This window comes from Paramisgurnus dabryanus, chromosome 4, assembly GCF_030506205.2.
Source record: "Paramisgurnus dabryanus chromosome 4, PD_genome_1.1, whole genome shotgun sequence".
Taxonomy (NCBI): Eukaryota; Metazoa; Chordata; class Actinopteri; order Cypriniformes; family Cobitidae; genus Paramisgurnus; species Paramisgurnus dabryanus.
Genome location: NC_133340.1, coordinates 17,752,381 through 17,770,200, shown reverse-complemented (window position 1 = coordinate 17,770,200; position 17,820 = coordinate 17,752,381). Strand labels below are relative to the sequence as shown.

The window sequence follows — 17,820 nt, the reverse complement described above, 5'->3', positions numbered from 1 at the left end:
CATCGACAACGCACACCCAACACAGGACCTTGGGACAGAAGCCATGGCTTTCTTCCTGTTCCCAAAGCACGCAAACAACGGTGCGTAACTTTGATCATGCGAGATGGGTTTCCCCTCGGGGAAAACCCTCCCATGTTGAATGGAGACATAAGCTCTAATGTAAGGAATCAGTCCTCGGATCTGATTGCATCACAATCGGTTTCAGTCACAGCATAGAACTGAGCCGCATCACTGAACGATTACAAGTCCCCTTCTTTTGGAACAATAAAGTAAAGGCTGTAAGCTGTCATTTCTCTCATGTGGAGGTTCTACAGCCTCCTGCACAAGAATTTAGCCATGCTCCACTACTGGAGCCAGCTGTATGCAGGTGAAGGTTAATTGCGGCTGCCTGTCGTACTACACACCAAAGGGAAGCAGGCACCATAAATGAGGTGAGAGCTGCTTTGATTCAATAAGAAAGTGAGTACCACGAACGAAGACGTCACCCGCCTCAGCAGATGAGGGTCTCGAATCTTAACACACAAAATCATTATCTGAATTATGGCGCGCCAGCGGCCGATCAGGAGAATAAATGCTGTGCACAGCTGTACAAGCAATACACTGCATAGACAAAAAATCACTGTTTGACTCATCAAACAATGACAAACAGCTCATGCAGGCTGTGACAGGCAGATATACATACATAGCCTACACATACAGGTGTAAAAACGTATGTATATATAATACGTTCATACTGTAAAAAGAGGAGGCTTCATGTGGAAACTGCACGTTTAGCCTTAAACAGTAGGCGGATTATGAAGATGATCCATCTCTCCGGAGATAGACAGCTGAAAATATATTGCTCTCACGCAGGGCGCCTTCCCGATCCGGCGAGAAAGAGAGAGAGAGGGAAATCATATGGCGACTCCCACGAGTGCAACCGCCGCTACGAAGCTTCCTAGAGAGCGAAAGACAGATGTCACGGGTGTAGGCGGGGATACCGCCGCCTGCACGCACGAGTGCAGTCACCGCTATACCTCGACAGAAACGGGACCGGATCCGTGAGGGCGCGAGCCTGAGATATCCGGAGCTGGAGCGCAACACGTGCACGGGAATGCTCACAGTGCACACAGCCAGTTTCCCCAAAAGCCAACTGTGCGTGCTGCGCTCGAAGACACATATACATGTGTATCCTTGTCTGTGATATTGCGCTGACAGGGAGATAAACATACTTGAAATTCTTAAACATACTTCAGATTTACGCAAACATACACGTAGTTACATGCTGAGGCACTAAAAGTGAGTGTGTTTGTGTGGGATGCCTTCTTTTACCCCTGGTCCGCACGGCATCACGGTCAGTATACAATTATCTCATCATTGTTTATGTTTTACACGTGCTTCAGATTAGTCACACCGAGGCGTTCCCCGAAAGCATTGCTATGGCGACACAGCTCGAGTTCCTCGAAAGGGAAACACCTACAAAGTGGCAATTTTAACGTGCTAAAATTAATTATCGGTGGGAAATTTTGAGCTAAAACTTCACATAAGCCCTCTGGGGACACAAAAGACTGTAAAGCGTGCTTTTATGATGGTGATCATCCACAACGCGAGTTAAACTTTCTGTCTAGTACATAACTTAGTTTAAGTCTTATATGTTGTGCAAATAGATCCACGTTATGTAATACATTTATGTTGTATCAAGCATTGTGCGGGTGCACTTTGGGAGCAGACTTCTTCATTAGCTTTTGGATCATGGTACTGACATCATTTGCCATTCGGTCTGTGCCTCGCAAAACGACGTTAAACACGCCCCAACCACAGGTGCTTGTAACACTAACCAGAACTCCAAATGGGGCCCTAACCAGAAAAAAAATAAACCAACAAAATCATCATTTTCGGGATTGATTGTAGATGACACGTTGATATTTGGACATCTAACAATGTCAGTAAGCAGTGTTGGGGGAAAGTTACTTTTAAAAGTTATGCACCACAATATTTAGTTGCTCCCCCAAAAAGTAACTAATTGCGTTACTTAGTTACTTTTCATGGAAAGTAATACTTACATTACTTTTAAGTTACTTATGCATTACTTTTTCTTACTTGGCTGAGGTTTGATCTCTTTCAGGCCTTGCAGGTGTTTTTTTATGACTGAGAAGTTCTTCATTCAGAAATATCATATTTCTATCGGAAAGATTTCAAGCTCTAGCCTGCCATCTCTGTTTCTGACTCTCACTGTTCCTGCTCAGGCGCGCACGCATAGACTGCGTTATTCTACGTGACTACATTCCGTTTAATTTACTGATTTTTTTTATTCTAATTAATTAAACTGGAAGTTACTTGCATTATTATTCTTTTTTTTTAAAGTAACTCAAATATTAATGTGTACATTTATAAAGTAATGCCTAACTTTACTCGTTACTTCAGAAAAGTAATATTACGTAATGCACGTGACTTGTAATGCGTTACCCACTACACTGTCTTGAAAATTCTGTCTTCATTTTCTCACTCTCATGTTGTTGCAAACCTGTATAAATTTCTTTGTTCTGATATAAACATCTTACCAAAGGACTGCAGTAGAAAAGTAGCCGGCTGGCTAACACTGACACATTCACAGTAATGTGCGTTGTCCTTATAAAATAAAGTAAAAATAAATAAAGTAAACACGAAGGAAAATATTTTGAGGTATGTTTGTATCCAAACTGATCATGAGCCCCATTCACTTCCATAGTAGGAAAAGAGAATACTGTGGAAGTGAATGGGGCACATAAACGGTTTTCTTCCTTCGTGTTCATCAGAACAAAAAAATTAAACAGGTTTGTAACAACATGAGAATAAATAAATGAGAGAATTTTTATTTTTTGGGTGAACTCTCCCTTTAAAGAGCATGATCTTGCGTCACGTTTTTTTAAAAAATGCGATGTAATATGTGGGATATTTATGCAGTTTTATGTGATGAAATTGCGGGAACTTGCAAAAACTGCGTTAACTCAGCTTTGGAATGATGTTCACTTCACATAATCACGTCACTTTATAACGTTCCCATGGAAACAGGGGACATGGCTGCGCTTGTGTGAGGTTAATGCAACATTTTTCAACTTTCTGCAAAAAGATATGTGATTTTTGCTACGAAAATTCAGGGATTATGAAATCATGCAAGCCTGCATATTTTCCAGACAGACATCTGCAATTTATGCTGTGAAATTGCGAGATATTTTAAAAAATTGAATAGGGGCTCTTTAAGGAAAATTTTATTTTTGTTTGTTGCCTATAAGCTATGAATTAAAGTTCTTAGAAACAAAATGGCAAAAATCAACATCAGCAGGTAAAACCTACAGAAAAAGCAAAAATTGGTATCGGTCAAGAAAATGTTCAGATATCAAAGGTACGTCTGTATGACGTGACGTCTACTAAATATCTGGATATCTGAAATACATCTGGTGTGTAAAAACAACTGATAAAGGTCTTAGAAAGAGCAGTGATACTTAAAATCTAACTCAAAAATGTCTTGCAGACAACTTCAATATCTCCATATGACATCTTTTAGGAAACGTCTCAGAGACGTATTGCAGATGAGCAAACAATCAAAATAATACATCTTCTCTTGCAGATGTCAATGCAGACATCAAATAGACATCTCAGAGATGTATGTGTGCTATCAGAGACATTAACATTAAACAAGTGATGTTTCTTGACATTTTCTATATACATTGCTCAAATTCATTGCATTTTCCTGTTCTCTTTTGATTGACAGGATATATCGGCCATGACCAACAACATGCAGATAACAAACACTGAAAAAACTTGTGGACACCGGTTGCATATGATTAAATTAATTAACATTCATTTAATTTTAAGAAAACTTGTTTAAATCATGTTGAACTGATGTACATAATTAAATTATGTCACAACTTTTTTACATTTCATTGGGAACAAAAACTTCCTTTAATCATGTGCAACCAGTGTTTTTTCAGTGTTCATACATACATACAGCGAGTGCCCTAAAAGTGTCCTAGCCAAAAATGTTCTAGCCAATTGGGGGCCGCGAATTGGTGCCAGGGAGCCACAGTTTTATGACATTTTGTAAAATCCATTAATTTAACCTCAAAAACTAAGGATACTAACCAACAGCACTACTTTTTAACTAAACAAACCATATTAAAATATACAATGTTAAATTTTAAGATAGTTTTTGTCAAATTTTCTTTGGGGGAGGCAGAAGAATGCACCGTAAACAAGGGGGGGCGCACGCTGAAAAGTTGGGTTGAACACTGCTGTAAAGGGTTGAAAATGGAACCAAACACGTTAGGGGAAAATTCTGTGTTTGCTGAGACATGTGAGTGAATTGTTGTAAAAGACAACAGAAGAAACAAACCTGAAGAAATAAAAGCATCATCATGACTGTCATCTTCCGTAGTGTGATCTTCATCTTCTGTCGGTTCAGTTTTGATCTTCATCGTGAGGTTCGTGCAGTCGATGAGTTTGACTGAACACATGTTGAGTTTGGTCTGCAGGATCTGCTGCTGTTCTCCAGCGTTCCAGACAGAATCCAGAGACTCTGTGGAGGTTTGATCAGTAGATTCCTCATCCTGTAAGCCCTGATTACTGTCACACACTGTAGTGTCCTGAGCGTCTGTGGGCTTTGACTCAGTATAACAGAGTAAAGTCAGACTGAGCTCGGAGTCCTGTGTGGAAGATTCACAACAAACACACACAGAGTAAGATTAGAAATGATTTGATGTTGTCTGATTCAGGTAAAGGATGTTTAAGCTGTACAAACCTCTCTCTTCAGTCCTTCATCTCCTCTTAACCTCAGCTTTGTCTCCAGTAACGCCACCTCTTTCTTCAGCTGAGAGATTTCTGTGATGAAATCATCAATATCCAGCATGGACAGATCAGTTCCTACTGATTTACAACACCTCACATCCATCATCAACACTAACATACACAGAGACAAGACTCTGTTAACACTCAATAAAACACTCAAGAGAGAAAAACACTGAGGATACACAAACACATCACACGCGAGCTCTTTCTTTCTTTAGTGGGTTTATCGGCGGACTAAAGAGCTGCAGAGCGCCTCCTGCTGTACTGGAGAGAGAAGACACTCAACACTTCATTCATCTCTCATCATCAACACTAAAATACACAGAGACAAGACTCTGTTAACACTTAATAAAATGATTATAGAAAATCAACAATCACAAAATAAAACTGATGTAAACGCATAGCTGTTTTCTTTGTCATGCTGCTTTTTCTTCCCGTTTAATGGCCGTTCACTCCTTAGAAGTATTACCTTCTTTGTGCTTATTGGCGGGTCGCAATCTTATGTAGAGCATTACCGCCACTATTCTTTGCTGTGTGTAATGGAGCTCATTATCATCAAGTGTCTTCAATAATACACACTTGTACAATAAACTTAATTGATTCATTAACTGCATAAATGGATAAAATAAAGTGTATTTTGAATACTGTTTTAGTGTCATGCTTTAACACTTGTTGGTGAGACTCATACAGCAGCAGTGCACATTTAACAGCAGTGATTCTGCTGTGGTCACTGCACTTTTAAAGATTGTTTATTTGTTTTCTACAATTCTTCTAGATTGATGGATGTGTTTTAACTGAGTTATTTATGAAGTGTTTTGAAATTAAGGCAGCTCAAACATCCATTTTAGTCTGGGACTAGGATAAGCCCTGTCCGGGAAACCACCATAGGGGAGGTTTCTCGGACACAGATTAGCTTAAACAAGGACTAGACCATAGTTAAATTGTCAAATATTACTAACATGCCTTACTAAAAACATTACTTGTGTGCATTTTGAGGCAAAACAAAGTGCACTGATGTATTTTAAGATGTCTGTGCAAGTTGTTTTCAGTTTGGACAGGTCTAGGACTAGTCTAATCCCTGTCCGGGACACCGCACCTTTGTACCTGGATACCTTAATATTCAAGACTCATTTCAGTCTGGTTTAAGATCATTGCATAGCACTGAATCAGCAATACTGAAGGTAACAAATTACATTTTGGTTTCTATTGATTATGGTTCTTCTGCTATCCTGATTCTTTAGATCTGAGGTGGCATTTGACGATCACGCCATTCTTTTGAAAAGTTATTAAGGTCTGTAAATACCCATCATTGTTGCGTTGCCGCCCTTCAAGTATATTTTCCAATCAAACAAGGCAATGAGTTTTCCTTCAATCATCTCTTCTCATGTCTAAAGTCAAGTCCTGGATGAAAAATAACTCACTGCAATTGAATGAAAATGAAACCGAAGTGCTTCTACTGAGTCGTGCTGCTACGAACAACTCAGGTTCTTTAAGTAAAACCTGCACAATCATGCAAAAAATCTTGGTGTCTATTTTGACCATCTTTTCCAATTTGACAAGCACATAAATGCAGTTGTAAAGGAGTAGCTTTTTTCAACTCAGATCCGTAGCAAAAGGAAATCACTTTCTTTCTAGCAAAGACCTTGAAATTGTGATCCACACACTTATGTCTTCTCTACTGCAATTCACTTTATGTTGGCTTACCTCAATCTACACTGTATCTGTTACAGATGGTTCAGAACTCGGCAGCCAGATTCCTAACAGGAACTAGAAAAAGTGATCATATGTCCTTGCATTGCATTGGCTCTCCATTAAATTTAGAGTTGACTTCAAGATCCTTCTATTCCAGGGATGGGCCACTTCGATCCTGGAGGGCCAGTGTCCTGCAGAGTTTAGCTCCATCTTGCCTCAGCACACCTGCCTAAAAGTTTCAAGTATGCCTATAAGACCTTAATTGGCTGCTTCAGGTGTGTTTTATTATGGTTGGAGCTAAACTCTGCTGTACACCGGCCCTCCAGGACCGAAGTTGCCCATCCCTGTTCTATTCACATACAAAGCATTGCACACATTGGCTCCGGATAATATTATTTCTGATCTTATTAAGCCATACACAACTGTTAGGTCATTAAGATCCTGTGATCAGTTACTTTTCTCTGTCCCTCGTTCTCCTTGCAAATCAAAAGGTGATTGAGCTTTCTCTGTAGCCGCCCCAAAGCTCTGGAACAGCCTACCTTTGTGCATTAGGGTCTCTACATCACTGGATGTTTTTAAAACCAGTTTAAAGACTTATTTTTACACTTTAGCTTTGTGTTATGTTTGTGTGTATATGTATACGATAGAATGTAACATCTAACATTCACACAAACAAGAAACAGGTCATAGCTTGAAATTAAAAGTCAAGGGCCCTCTAAAGCAAACACTGATCACCATAATGGTGGTTTGTTAAAATGTAATGTTTTACACTAATGGAGGTTGCAAATGTGGTATTAATTTAATGCAACAAACAATCAAACATCAACAGTTTTTAACATTAATGGTTGCTTAATGTTAAAATTCAATGGTGTGATTGCATGCGCTGTAAATACAGTTTTGTGTGCTGTACCGCAACGTCTCACTCTTTTGAGATACACCAGAGGCTCTGGGAATGTGGCGTTATGATCAGATCTCATTGGTCGACATGGGCAAAAGAGGGAAAATTCAACAGTGTTCAATTTTTTTTTCCTCATTTAATGTCATTTATAGAAAACAATTGTTTTTGTTCTAGTGTGTTAAACATTCATGTCAAATATCTTTAAGGAACTATGATGATTTCAGTGTAGTTAGTTCTTCAGTATGTTTTTTCTTCTGATGATGCTGAAGACTTCTAGAAGAAGCAAATCTCTCTTCACAGATCGAGCAGACGTAAGGTTTCTCTCCCGTATGAACTCTCTCATGGACTTTTAGGATACTTGAATGATTAAACATCTTCTCACACTGAGAGCATTTGTAAGGTTTTTCACCTGTATGAATTCTCTGATGTCTCACAAAATTTTCACGTTGATTAAAATTCTTCCCACAAACACTACAGTAGTAGGGTTTCTCTCCAGTATGAATTCTCTTATGGGTTTTTAAGGAAAATGAATGAGTAAATGTCTTCTCACACTGAAAGCATTTGTAAGGTCTTTCACCTGTATGAGTTCTCTGGTGTGACACTAAATTGTAATGTTGACTGAAACTCTTCCCACAGACATCACAGCGATGAGGTTTCTCTCCAGTGTGAACTCTCTCATGGATTATCAGATGAGATTCATGACTGAAAACTTTATTACACTGTGAACATTGATAGCGTTTCTCCTCAGAGTGAATTTTCTGGTGTAATTTTAATGAACCTGAATCCTTAAAGGTTTTTTCACATTCACTGCACTGATACGGTCTCTCATTGGTGTGTATAAGCACATGTGTCTTCAGATAAGGTTTGTAGCTGAATCTCTTCTCACAGTGAGGACACTCGTATGGTTTTTCTCCTGTGTGAATTCTCTGATGAACAGCAAGATTGTGTTTGGTGCTGAAGTATTTGCCACATTCAGTGCAGTTGAAAGGCTTTTCACCACTGTGTGTCCTCATGTGAACTTTTAGCTGAGATAAGAAGACAAAACCCCCCTTCCCACACTGTTTACAGTGAAACTTCTTCTTCTCTCTGTGCTCTTCTGAATGAAGTTTCTTCTCTTGAGTTTGTGCTGTCAGTCTCTCTTCTGATGTTGAGGACGTTATTTCTGCATCCAAAAATGATTCACTCTTCACATCTGAAAGAAACATGATAAAAATTAAAATCCTCTTTTCACTCTCAAGCCCTATTTGGACGGTAATTCTTTCTCATGGGGACGTAAAGTATTTTCATCATTTACAGGAAGTAGTCTATGATTTTATTGCCACCCGAATACATAATATCTACGTTTTTCTCTGACCACTTAAAAATTCCCAAGCAGTGTGGAAATTTATTCCCATCTGATTGAGTTTATAAAAGAGGATCAATGAAAATTAACTCTGCACATTGTTTGAAGGACAAGTTCGGTATTTTACACTTAAAGCCCGGTTTTCAGATTGTTTATGATGAAATAGAACGGTTTTGACTGAAATTTTGACATATGTGGCTGCCCCGAGAATTTTCGGGAGTTTGTGTTTCAACTCCTACCTTTACAATAGGTTTAATGGTGCACTGGAACAATCCTTTCTAAAATGCATTAAACTTTCGTTTACAAAGACGTGAAACTCACCGAGTGGTCAGGGGTGTTCACTGGTATGCTCACACAAAAATCGATGCAAAATACGCATTCCAACAGGTTTTATCGTAGTTTTTGCCAACTCCATTGACTTGTATTAGTTGTGCTGTGATGTACGTATTACTCCGCACCGGGAACTTTGTTTCTATTCTTGCAATTGGCAAAGGCGGATTATCGCCACCACCTGGGCTGGAGTGTCTATTATTCAAGCTCTAAGCGGAAGAATGTACGGGTGTGGGGCGTTTGGAAAAATAGGTCCACAAGTTAACAACGAATGTTAAAACAGCTGTTGGAAAGCATCTTTTGCAGCGATTTTTGTGTGAGCATATCAGTGAACACCCCTGACCACTCGGTGAGTTTCACGTCTTTGTAAACGAAAGTTTAATGCATTTTAGAAAGGATTGTTCCAGTGCACCATTAAACCCATTGTAGAGGTGTGAGGTGAAACACAAACATCTGAAATTTCTCAGGGCAGCCGCATATGTCGAAATTTCAGTCAAAACCGTTCTATTTCACCATAAACAATCTGAAAACAGGGCTTTAAGTGTAAAATACCGAACTTGTCCTTTAAGACCAGGGGTTTCCAAAATGATGAAAAGTTAGGGTGACCATACATGCCATTTTTCCCAGACACGTCCTAGCCAGGATTTCGGGTGGGTCCTTTGAAAGTCGCATTTGGTGACTGCATACGTCATCGAGGTTTATCTATTCAGAACGTGAAATAGATGACGTATGCAGTCGACAAATGCGACTTAACTCAGGTTGAGTGCCCATCTTCAGACCAACCCCTCACCAATACAAAAGAACAAAGAAAGGAAATTAGGTCTCATCTGGGGACTATGGGTAATCAAGTACACTGAAAATCGGCAATGCAGTCTGCAGAGGATTGTGGGAAAATTAGTAAAAAGGAAAAAAGAAAAACAAGTCTAATTCACAACAATGACATTCAGCTATATAAACGAGTATTACCTGTTAAAAACGTAAATTTATAATGTTCATTAGTTAAACTAAAGGATGGATAAAACTTGAAACGCACATGATCGTTGTCATTTGTGAGGCGACCAATCACAAAGAGTTGTGTCGTCATCAGCCGCTCTGGAGGGATTGCATCAACTGGCTACTCTCGAAACTGTCTTGCTGTACTTTAAAACCATATGCTACAGACACATGGACTGCATGGATGAATGTTCTCTGCAAATTTATGTTCATCCAAACATATGTTTTATCGCTGAGTATGTATGCAAAATTATTTTACAGACATCACCTAAGAAACAATTACCATCCAAATAGGGCATTTTTCCCCAAAGAAGGATGAATTAAAAGTCTGTATCAGCAAAATCCACAGTGTTAAATTAACACCAGCTCAGTGTTTATGTAAAGAATAATTGACGACGGGCCATTGAATTATAAGAAAATAATGCACACCCAAGGTGCAATGCAGCACGAAGCAAAGCGGAGTGCCGTAACACCGCGGGTGTGCATTATTTTCAAATAATTCAAAGGACCGGAGTCAATTATTCCACTTATACCAAGGTTACCACAAACATACCTCTGGTGCCAATCAGAATACAGCATTCAACAGATCCGTGGTATAAATAAGTATAACCAGCTAACGAGCTAAAGTAACACTGAAGCAATGTTAGAGTTAATAAGACACCTAAGTGATCATTCGAGTGATGATTATTTGATTATTCAAGACATCTGAAAATGAGCAGAATCTCTAAAACACAAGAACTACAACTAACTTCCAGCCCTTGCCTTAGATTAAATCAACTGACAAAGTGGACTGACTTTATTTTGTCATTTTTTTCTACTTTGAAATTATTGGGTCACAATTATGGTGATCAGTGGTCTCTTTAGGTGGGCAGTTTGACTCTTGTTTTTTACTTTGAGGTCCTCTCTGGGGATTGCCACCTTGCCGTGGTAGAGAGGCTTGCGTGGTCCCATGATCCCAAGAGCAACGTCGTCTGGAGTTATGCTCCTGGGAGGGTCACCCATGGCAAGGTCAAGGGGGAGGCCCCTGACAAAGAGCAATCCAACCAAGACCTCAACGGTGGAGCAGGCGGAGGATGACAGCTGGCCTTATGGGAGCGTCACAACGGTTGGGAAGGCGGATGAAGGCTGCAGCAGAAAAGGGTCCCCAGTTGTCTTGGACTCCATGCCACTGGATTCTGACCCTTCCTCTGTCAAGGATCGTGTGGTGGCGTTTGTGCAACAGTCTCCCCATTTTAAACAAAATCACGCACAGGCGTCCTCCACCGGAAACCACCCTAACATCCGGTTTAAGTCCTATGGCGAACAGAATGTGGCGACGGGGGCAGGATTGTGAGGTCTGGAAGCCCTTAGTCACAAACTGGCACATTAGGCGATGCGTGCTTGATTCAGTTGCTGGGCTCTTGGAACGAGGCAGAAAGAGCCCTCCGGCAGCTGCACCCATAACTGAGCAGCCCTTTTTAGGATCCACTCTGCTCACCCCACATGGGGAAGGGGCTAGAAAAGGTGCCCTAAAAATAGCCTGCCTCAAATCTCCTGACTGCATTACCGCATCCAGAGGGATCACCATTTGCAGTCAGAAACATAAAACAATGAACTTTGGAACTTGGAATGTGCGCACACTGATGGATAGTGCAAGCAGTGATAGACCAGAGAGAAGAACCGCAATCATTGCTAGAGAACTGAGAAGATGCCAAATTGACCTAGCTGCCCTTTCCGAAACCCGACTGGCAGATGAAAGACAACTGAAAGAAGAGAAGGGTGGCTACACTTTCTTCTGGAAAGGAAAAGCTGTTGACGAGCCCAGGATCCATGGTGTTGGAATTGCCATTAGGAATCAGCTCATCAACCACCTCCTTGACCTCCCTGTGGGGATTAGTGAGCGTCTCATGACCATCCGTCTGGAGCTTGACAACAACCAGATAGCAACAGTTGTGAGCGCCTATGCCCCTACTTTAGACTCTGAAGAGGATGTGAAAGAGGCCTTCTACTCCTGCTTAGACAAGACACTGCCGAGAATCCCCAAGGAAGATAAGATTATACTACTTGGAGACTTCAATGCCAGGGTTGGCAGGGATCAACACCTCTGGAAGGACACTATAGGAAAGGAAGGCATCGGGAACATCAATTCTAATGGAGTTATGCTTCTTAGCATGTGTGCGAAGCATGGTCTTATCATCACTAATACTCTCTTTCGCCAGAAAAAAAACTTAAGGCCTCTTGGAGACACCCCCGCTCCAAACAATGGCATCTCATTGACTATGTTATTCTACGAATCAGGGACCGTCGTGACGTGAATATCACAAGGGCCATGGTCAACACTGATAACTGCTGGACAGACCATCGCCTTATCCGCTCTAAAATGTTAATTAGACTCAAGAGGAAGAGGACTGAACTGGAGCCAGCTGTATGCAGGTGAAGGTTAATGGCGGCTGCCTGTCGTACTACGCACCAAAGGGAAGCAGGCACCATAAATGAGGTGTGAGCTGCTTTGATTCAATAAGAAAGTGAGTGCCACGAACTAAGACGTCACCCGCCTCAGCAGATGAGGGTCTCGAATCTTAACACACAAAATCATTATCTGAATTATGGCGCGCCAGCGGCCGATCAGGAGAATAAATGCTGTGCACAGCTGTACAATCAATACACCGCATAGACACAAAATCACTGTTTGACTCATCAAACAATGACAAACAGCTCATGCAGGCTGTGACAGGCAGATATACATACATAGCCTACACATACAGGTGTAAATACGTATGTATATATAATACGTTCATACTGTAAAAAGAGGAGGCTTCATGTGGAAACTGCACGTTTAGTCTTAAACAGTAGGCCGATTATGAAGATGATCCATCTCTCCGGAGATAGACAGCTGAAAATATATGGCTCTCACGCAGGGCGCCTTCACGATCCGGCGAGAGAGAGAGAGAGGGGGAAATCATATGGCGACTCCCAAGAGATCAACCGCCGCTAAGAAGCGGGATCGCAGCCGCGAGCAGAAGCTTCCTAGAGAGCGAGAAACAGATGTCACGGGTGTAGATGGGGATACCGCCGCCTGCACGCACGAGTGCAGTCACCGCTCTGCCTCGACAGAAGCGGGACCGGATCCGTGAGGGCGCGAGCCTGAGATATCCGAAGCTGTAGCGCAACACGTGCACGGGAATGCTCACAGTGCACACAGCCAGTTTCCTCAAAAGCCAACTGTGCGTGCTGCGCTCGAAACACATATCAGGGTTCCTACAGGTTTCTTCAAGTTAAATTCAAGTCTTTTTAAGACCTTTTTAAGACCATTTATATAAAAAATTAATACCCATTTCACGTCCCTACCAGCAAAGAAAAACTAAAATCCTTGAACTTGTGTTCATTTATTTTTCCGATGTGAAATGGGTAAAAGATGATAAGCCAAGCAGGTGTGAAAAAAAATTTCAGTAGGCCACAAGAAAGTTTGCCAAACAATGTTAAGTTGTTAAGGAATTTCTGAGATTTTATTTGATTTTTCCCGCTTCTCCTTTGCCTGTTGCTGTGTTGTGTTGCAGTCTATGGTTGTGGTGATCTTCATTTACTGAAGGCATCACGTGTTCGCAGTATTTTGTACTGTGACCCGGGACTGTGTTGCGTTCTCAATTATTGGATCCGCCACTCTTTATTTATACTACGTTATTAAACAAACAGAGATGCAAACACATGTATGTTCAAAAAAGAGAAAGGTAATCTAAGCCCTCACACCCAGGCAAATATCCAGATACTTAGGCTACATTGCCACCGACCCCTGCCATCCCTACCAACCTATGTATATAGAGTAAAATGAAATTCGAAAATCAAAAGACGCCGACATTAATTTGGAATATTCAATTTAATTTTTTATGTTAAACCAAAACTCTTATTGAACTATCTAGCACTTCTTCTTGCTTTACTCCTTCTTCCTCTTCTTCCTGGCCACCTCCTGCAACGTAACCAGGGCCTTCCATCTGGCTGCATTCATTTATATTAATTTCACATTATATTTAATAAATCCAACCATAAATGAACAAAGCTGACAACGTTTGTCAAAGCATCACAAAACACTTTACTGTTTTTGCACTGACATATGAAGCAATACTTGTGTAGATGACCCCTTTTATCAAACTCTTTTGAATACAATAATATGTATAGTATATTAATGATAGAAAGTGCAGGTCTAGAGATTATAAATGTAATTGGTGTGTTATGGTTTATGTAGTTTTCTTTCCTTTTTAGATAGAGCAGAAGCAGTAAAAGTGCCTCTTTTAATTCCTCTCTTGCGGATTAAAAGAGCTTTATCCACTTATTATTTTAGATTCAAAAGTCTACTTGCTGTCCCAGTGAGTTTTTATATTATGTGAGTGAGTTATTATTGACGAACCTGGCACAGAGTTCAGTCAGGTTCTTTTCAAGGATGTGGAATCATTGGCGTTTTAGTTTATATGTACATGAGTAAGTGTAACTGTATGTGTCTATGTGTGTATATCTGTTGTTTGTTGTTTTATGGACCAAGACAGAGTGTCCTTAATAAAAATAAAAAAAAGATTATTATATCTAGAGTCAGCTTGAGCTTTGCTCGTGCAATGGGCTTGACATTCACAATTCTTTTTTGCTACCATCTCTGTGATCTTTGAGCAAACTTTTTATATATATATAAATTTTTTAGATATTCATTAATAATAATATTATTAAACAAAGGGACGGAGAAAGAAACTGCAGCGCGTGGTCGTGACTTTCAAACCAAGCCAGTTGTTATCGCAATAGAAACGGAGGCACGCAGCTTGAAACTGCACGTGAACATTAGCGCTGACTGACTCTGATCACGGCCGTTTTCCAATCGCCTCGGGTTTTACACATAATGTTAATCGGACCCGGTCCTCCGTGAAACCCTCTATGCATACAACTCTGCTCAAGTTCAGAAACATGTGACGCTGAACTCGCTTCATGTCGCACCCAATTCATTGAGAAACAGCGAGCACGTGAACGTACAGCAGACTCATCGGGAGAGACACGATGTGCTCGCAACCAAAATGCCATTAATAATAAAAAGCCGCAGGCGCCGAAAAGCGATGTGTTTGCATCCCTGATTTAATCAAAATGTGGTTGACAAAGAAACTTTTAAGGAAAAATATGGAGAAGTTACATACAGCACAATTTTTAAGACCCAGACATCAAAATTTAAGACTTTTTTAAGTCTTTTTAAGGTATTATTTCCAAATTCATAAATTCAATGCTTTTAAGGCTTTTTAAGACCCCGCGGGAACCCTGCATATACATGTGTATCCTTGTCTGTGATATTGCGCTGACAGGGAGATACACATACTTGAACTTCTTAAACATACGTCAGATTTACGCAAACATACACGTAGTCACATGCTGAGGCACTAAAAGCAAGTGTGTTTGTGTGGGATGCCTTCTTATACCCCTGGTCCGCACGGCATCATGGTCAGTATACAATTATCTCATCATTGTTTATGTTTTACACGTGCTTCAGATTAGTCACGCCGAGGCGTTCCCCGAAAGCATTGCTATGGCGACGCAGCTCGAGTTCCTCGAAAGGGAACACAGTTTTCCTCACACCCACAAAGTGGCAATTTTAACGTGCTAAAATTAATTATCGGTGGGAAATTTTGAGCTAAAACTTCACATAAGCCCTCTGGGGACACAAAAGACTGTAAAGCGTGCTTTTATGATGGTGATCATCCACAACGCAAGTTAAACTCTCTATCTAGTACATAACTTAGTTTAAGTCTTGCATGTTGTGCAAATAGATCCACGTTATGTAATACACAATATGAAAATGTCTTGAAAATTCCGTCTTCATTTTCTCACTCTCATGTTGTTGCAAACCTGTATAAATGTCTTTGTTCTGATAAACATCTTACCAAAGGACTGCAGTTGAAAAGTAGCCGGCTACTTTAAGCAGTTTTATGTGATGAAATTGCGGGAACTTGCAAAAACTGCGAGAACTCAGCTTTGGAATGATGTTCACTTCACATAATCACGTCACTTCATAACGTTCCCATGGAAACAGGGGACATGGCTGCGCTTGTGTGAGGTAAATGCAATATTTTTCAACTTTCTGCAAAAAGATATGTGATTCAGGGATTATGAAATCATGCAAGACCGCATATTTTCCACACAGACATCTGCAATTTATGCTGCGAAATTGCGGCATATTTGAAAAAATTTAATAGGGGCTCTTTAAGAAATTTTTTATTTTTGTTTGTAGCCTATAAGCTATGAATTATAGTTCTTAGAAACAAAATGGCAAAAATCAACATCAGCAGGTAAAACCTACAGAAAAAGCAAAAATTGGTATCGGTCAAGAAAATGTTCAGATATCAAAAGGTACGTCTGTATGACGTCTGCTAAATATCTGGAGATCTGAAATACATCTGGTGTGTAAAAACAACTGATAAAGGTCTTAGAAAGAGCAGTGATACTTAAAATCTAACTCAAAAATGTCTTGCAGACATCTTCAATATATCCATATGACATCTTTTAGGAAACGTCTCAGAGACGTATTGCAGATGAGCAAACAATCAAAATAATACATCTTCTCTTGCAGATGTCAATGCAGACATCAAATAGACATCTCAGAGATGTATGCTATCAGAGACATTAACATTAAACATTGAACATTAAACAAGTGATGTTTCTTGACATTTTCTATATACATAGCTCAAATTCATTGCATTTTCCTGTTCTCTTTTGATTGACAGGATATATCGGCCATGACCAACAACATGCAGATAAAAAACACTGAAAAAACTTGTGGACACCGGTTGCATATGATTAAATTAATTAACATTCATTTAATTTTAAGAAAACTTGTTTAAATCATGTTGAACTGATGTACATAATTAAATTATGTCACAACTTCTTTTACATTTCATTGGGGAAAAAAACTTACTTCAATCATGTGCAAACAGTGTTCCCACATGGAAAGAACCTATATGTGGATATATGTGCATATATGAAACCTATATGCAGCTTATATGCACATATATATAAATATATATGCACATATATGAAACATATATGCAGCTAATATGCACATATATGCAGCACATATACAGCATATATGCACATATATAATAATATATATGCACATATATGAAACCTATATGCAGCTAATATGCACATATATGCTGCACATATACAGCATATATGCCCATATATGATAATATATATGCTGCATATATGCAACATTGAGGTGCATATATGTGCATATACAGGCCATATAGGTCTCCTGTATTTTTTCTTTATATCCACATATGAGCCCTATAAGTTATGTCTCCTATAAAGCAAGATCTGGTCATTTTGTAGCTCATATCTCACTTTGGCAAATGTCATACATGCCCAGCTCATATTTTCTATTATCAAAGCAGTAACTAAGAACTAACAAAAAAAATGCAAGAACTTATGTATGTGCAAACACATGAAATTTGTGTCACATGTAATTGGCATTTTATGGAATTTAACTACACTCTATGAAAGCATGTGTTAATCCTATTTAATACATTATGTTTCATTTCGTGTTGATTTTGAGTTTAAATAAAGAAAAGGGACAAGATGTGTTAAAACAACACAAAGTGTGTGTCTCAACAATAACACAGAGTTGTGTTAAGTTAAGGACAACACATTAGGGGGCGGTTTCCCGGACAGGGATTAGACTAGTCCTAGACTTAAACACTTTTAAGATCTCTTCAAACGGAAAACAACTTGCACTTACATATCTTAAAATATATCAGTGCCC

At 39.7% G+C, this 17,820-nt stretch overlaps 1 protein-coding gene across 1 annotated transcript in view; it reads right to left on the bottom strand.

Moving 5' to 3' along the window:
• Positions 1 to 17,820, bottom strand: part of LOC135750709 (uncharacterized) — a 28,045-nt gene that overhangs the window by 8,378 nt on the left and 1,847 nt on the right. Inside the window, exons 3-6 of the mRNA XM_073814571.1 lie at positions 7,604 to 8,585; positions 7,057 to 7,060; positions 4,757 to 5,008; positions 4,352 to 4,661 (exon numbers count right to left, since the gene is read on the bottom strand). Coding sequence (XP_073670672.1) covers positions 4,352 to 4,661; positions 4,757 to 5,008; positions 7,057 to 7,060; positions 7,604 to 8,585 — 1,548 coding nt within the window. The remainder of the gene's footprint in view (positions 1 to 4,351; positions 4,662 to 4,756; positions 5,009 to 7,056; positions 7,061 to 7,603; positions 8,586 to 17,820) is intronic.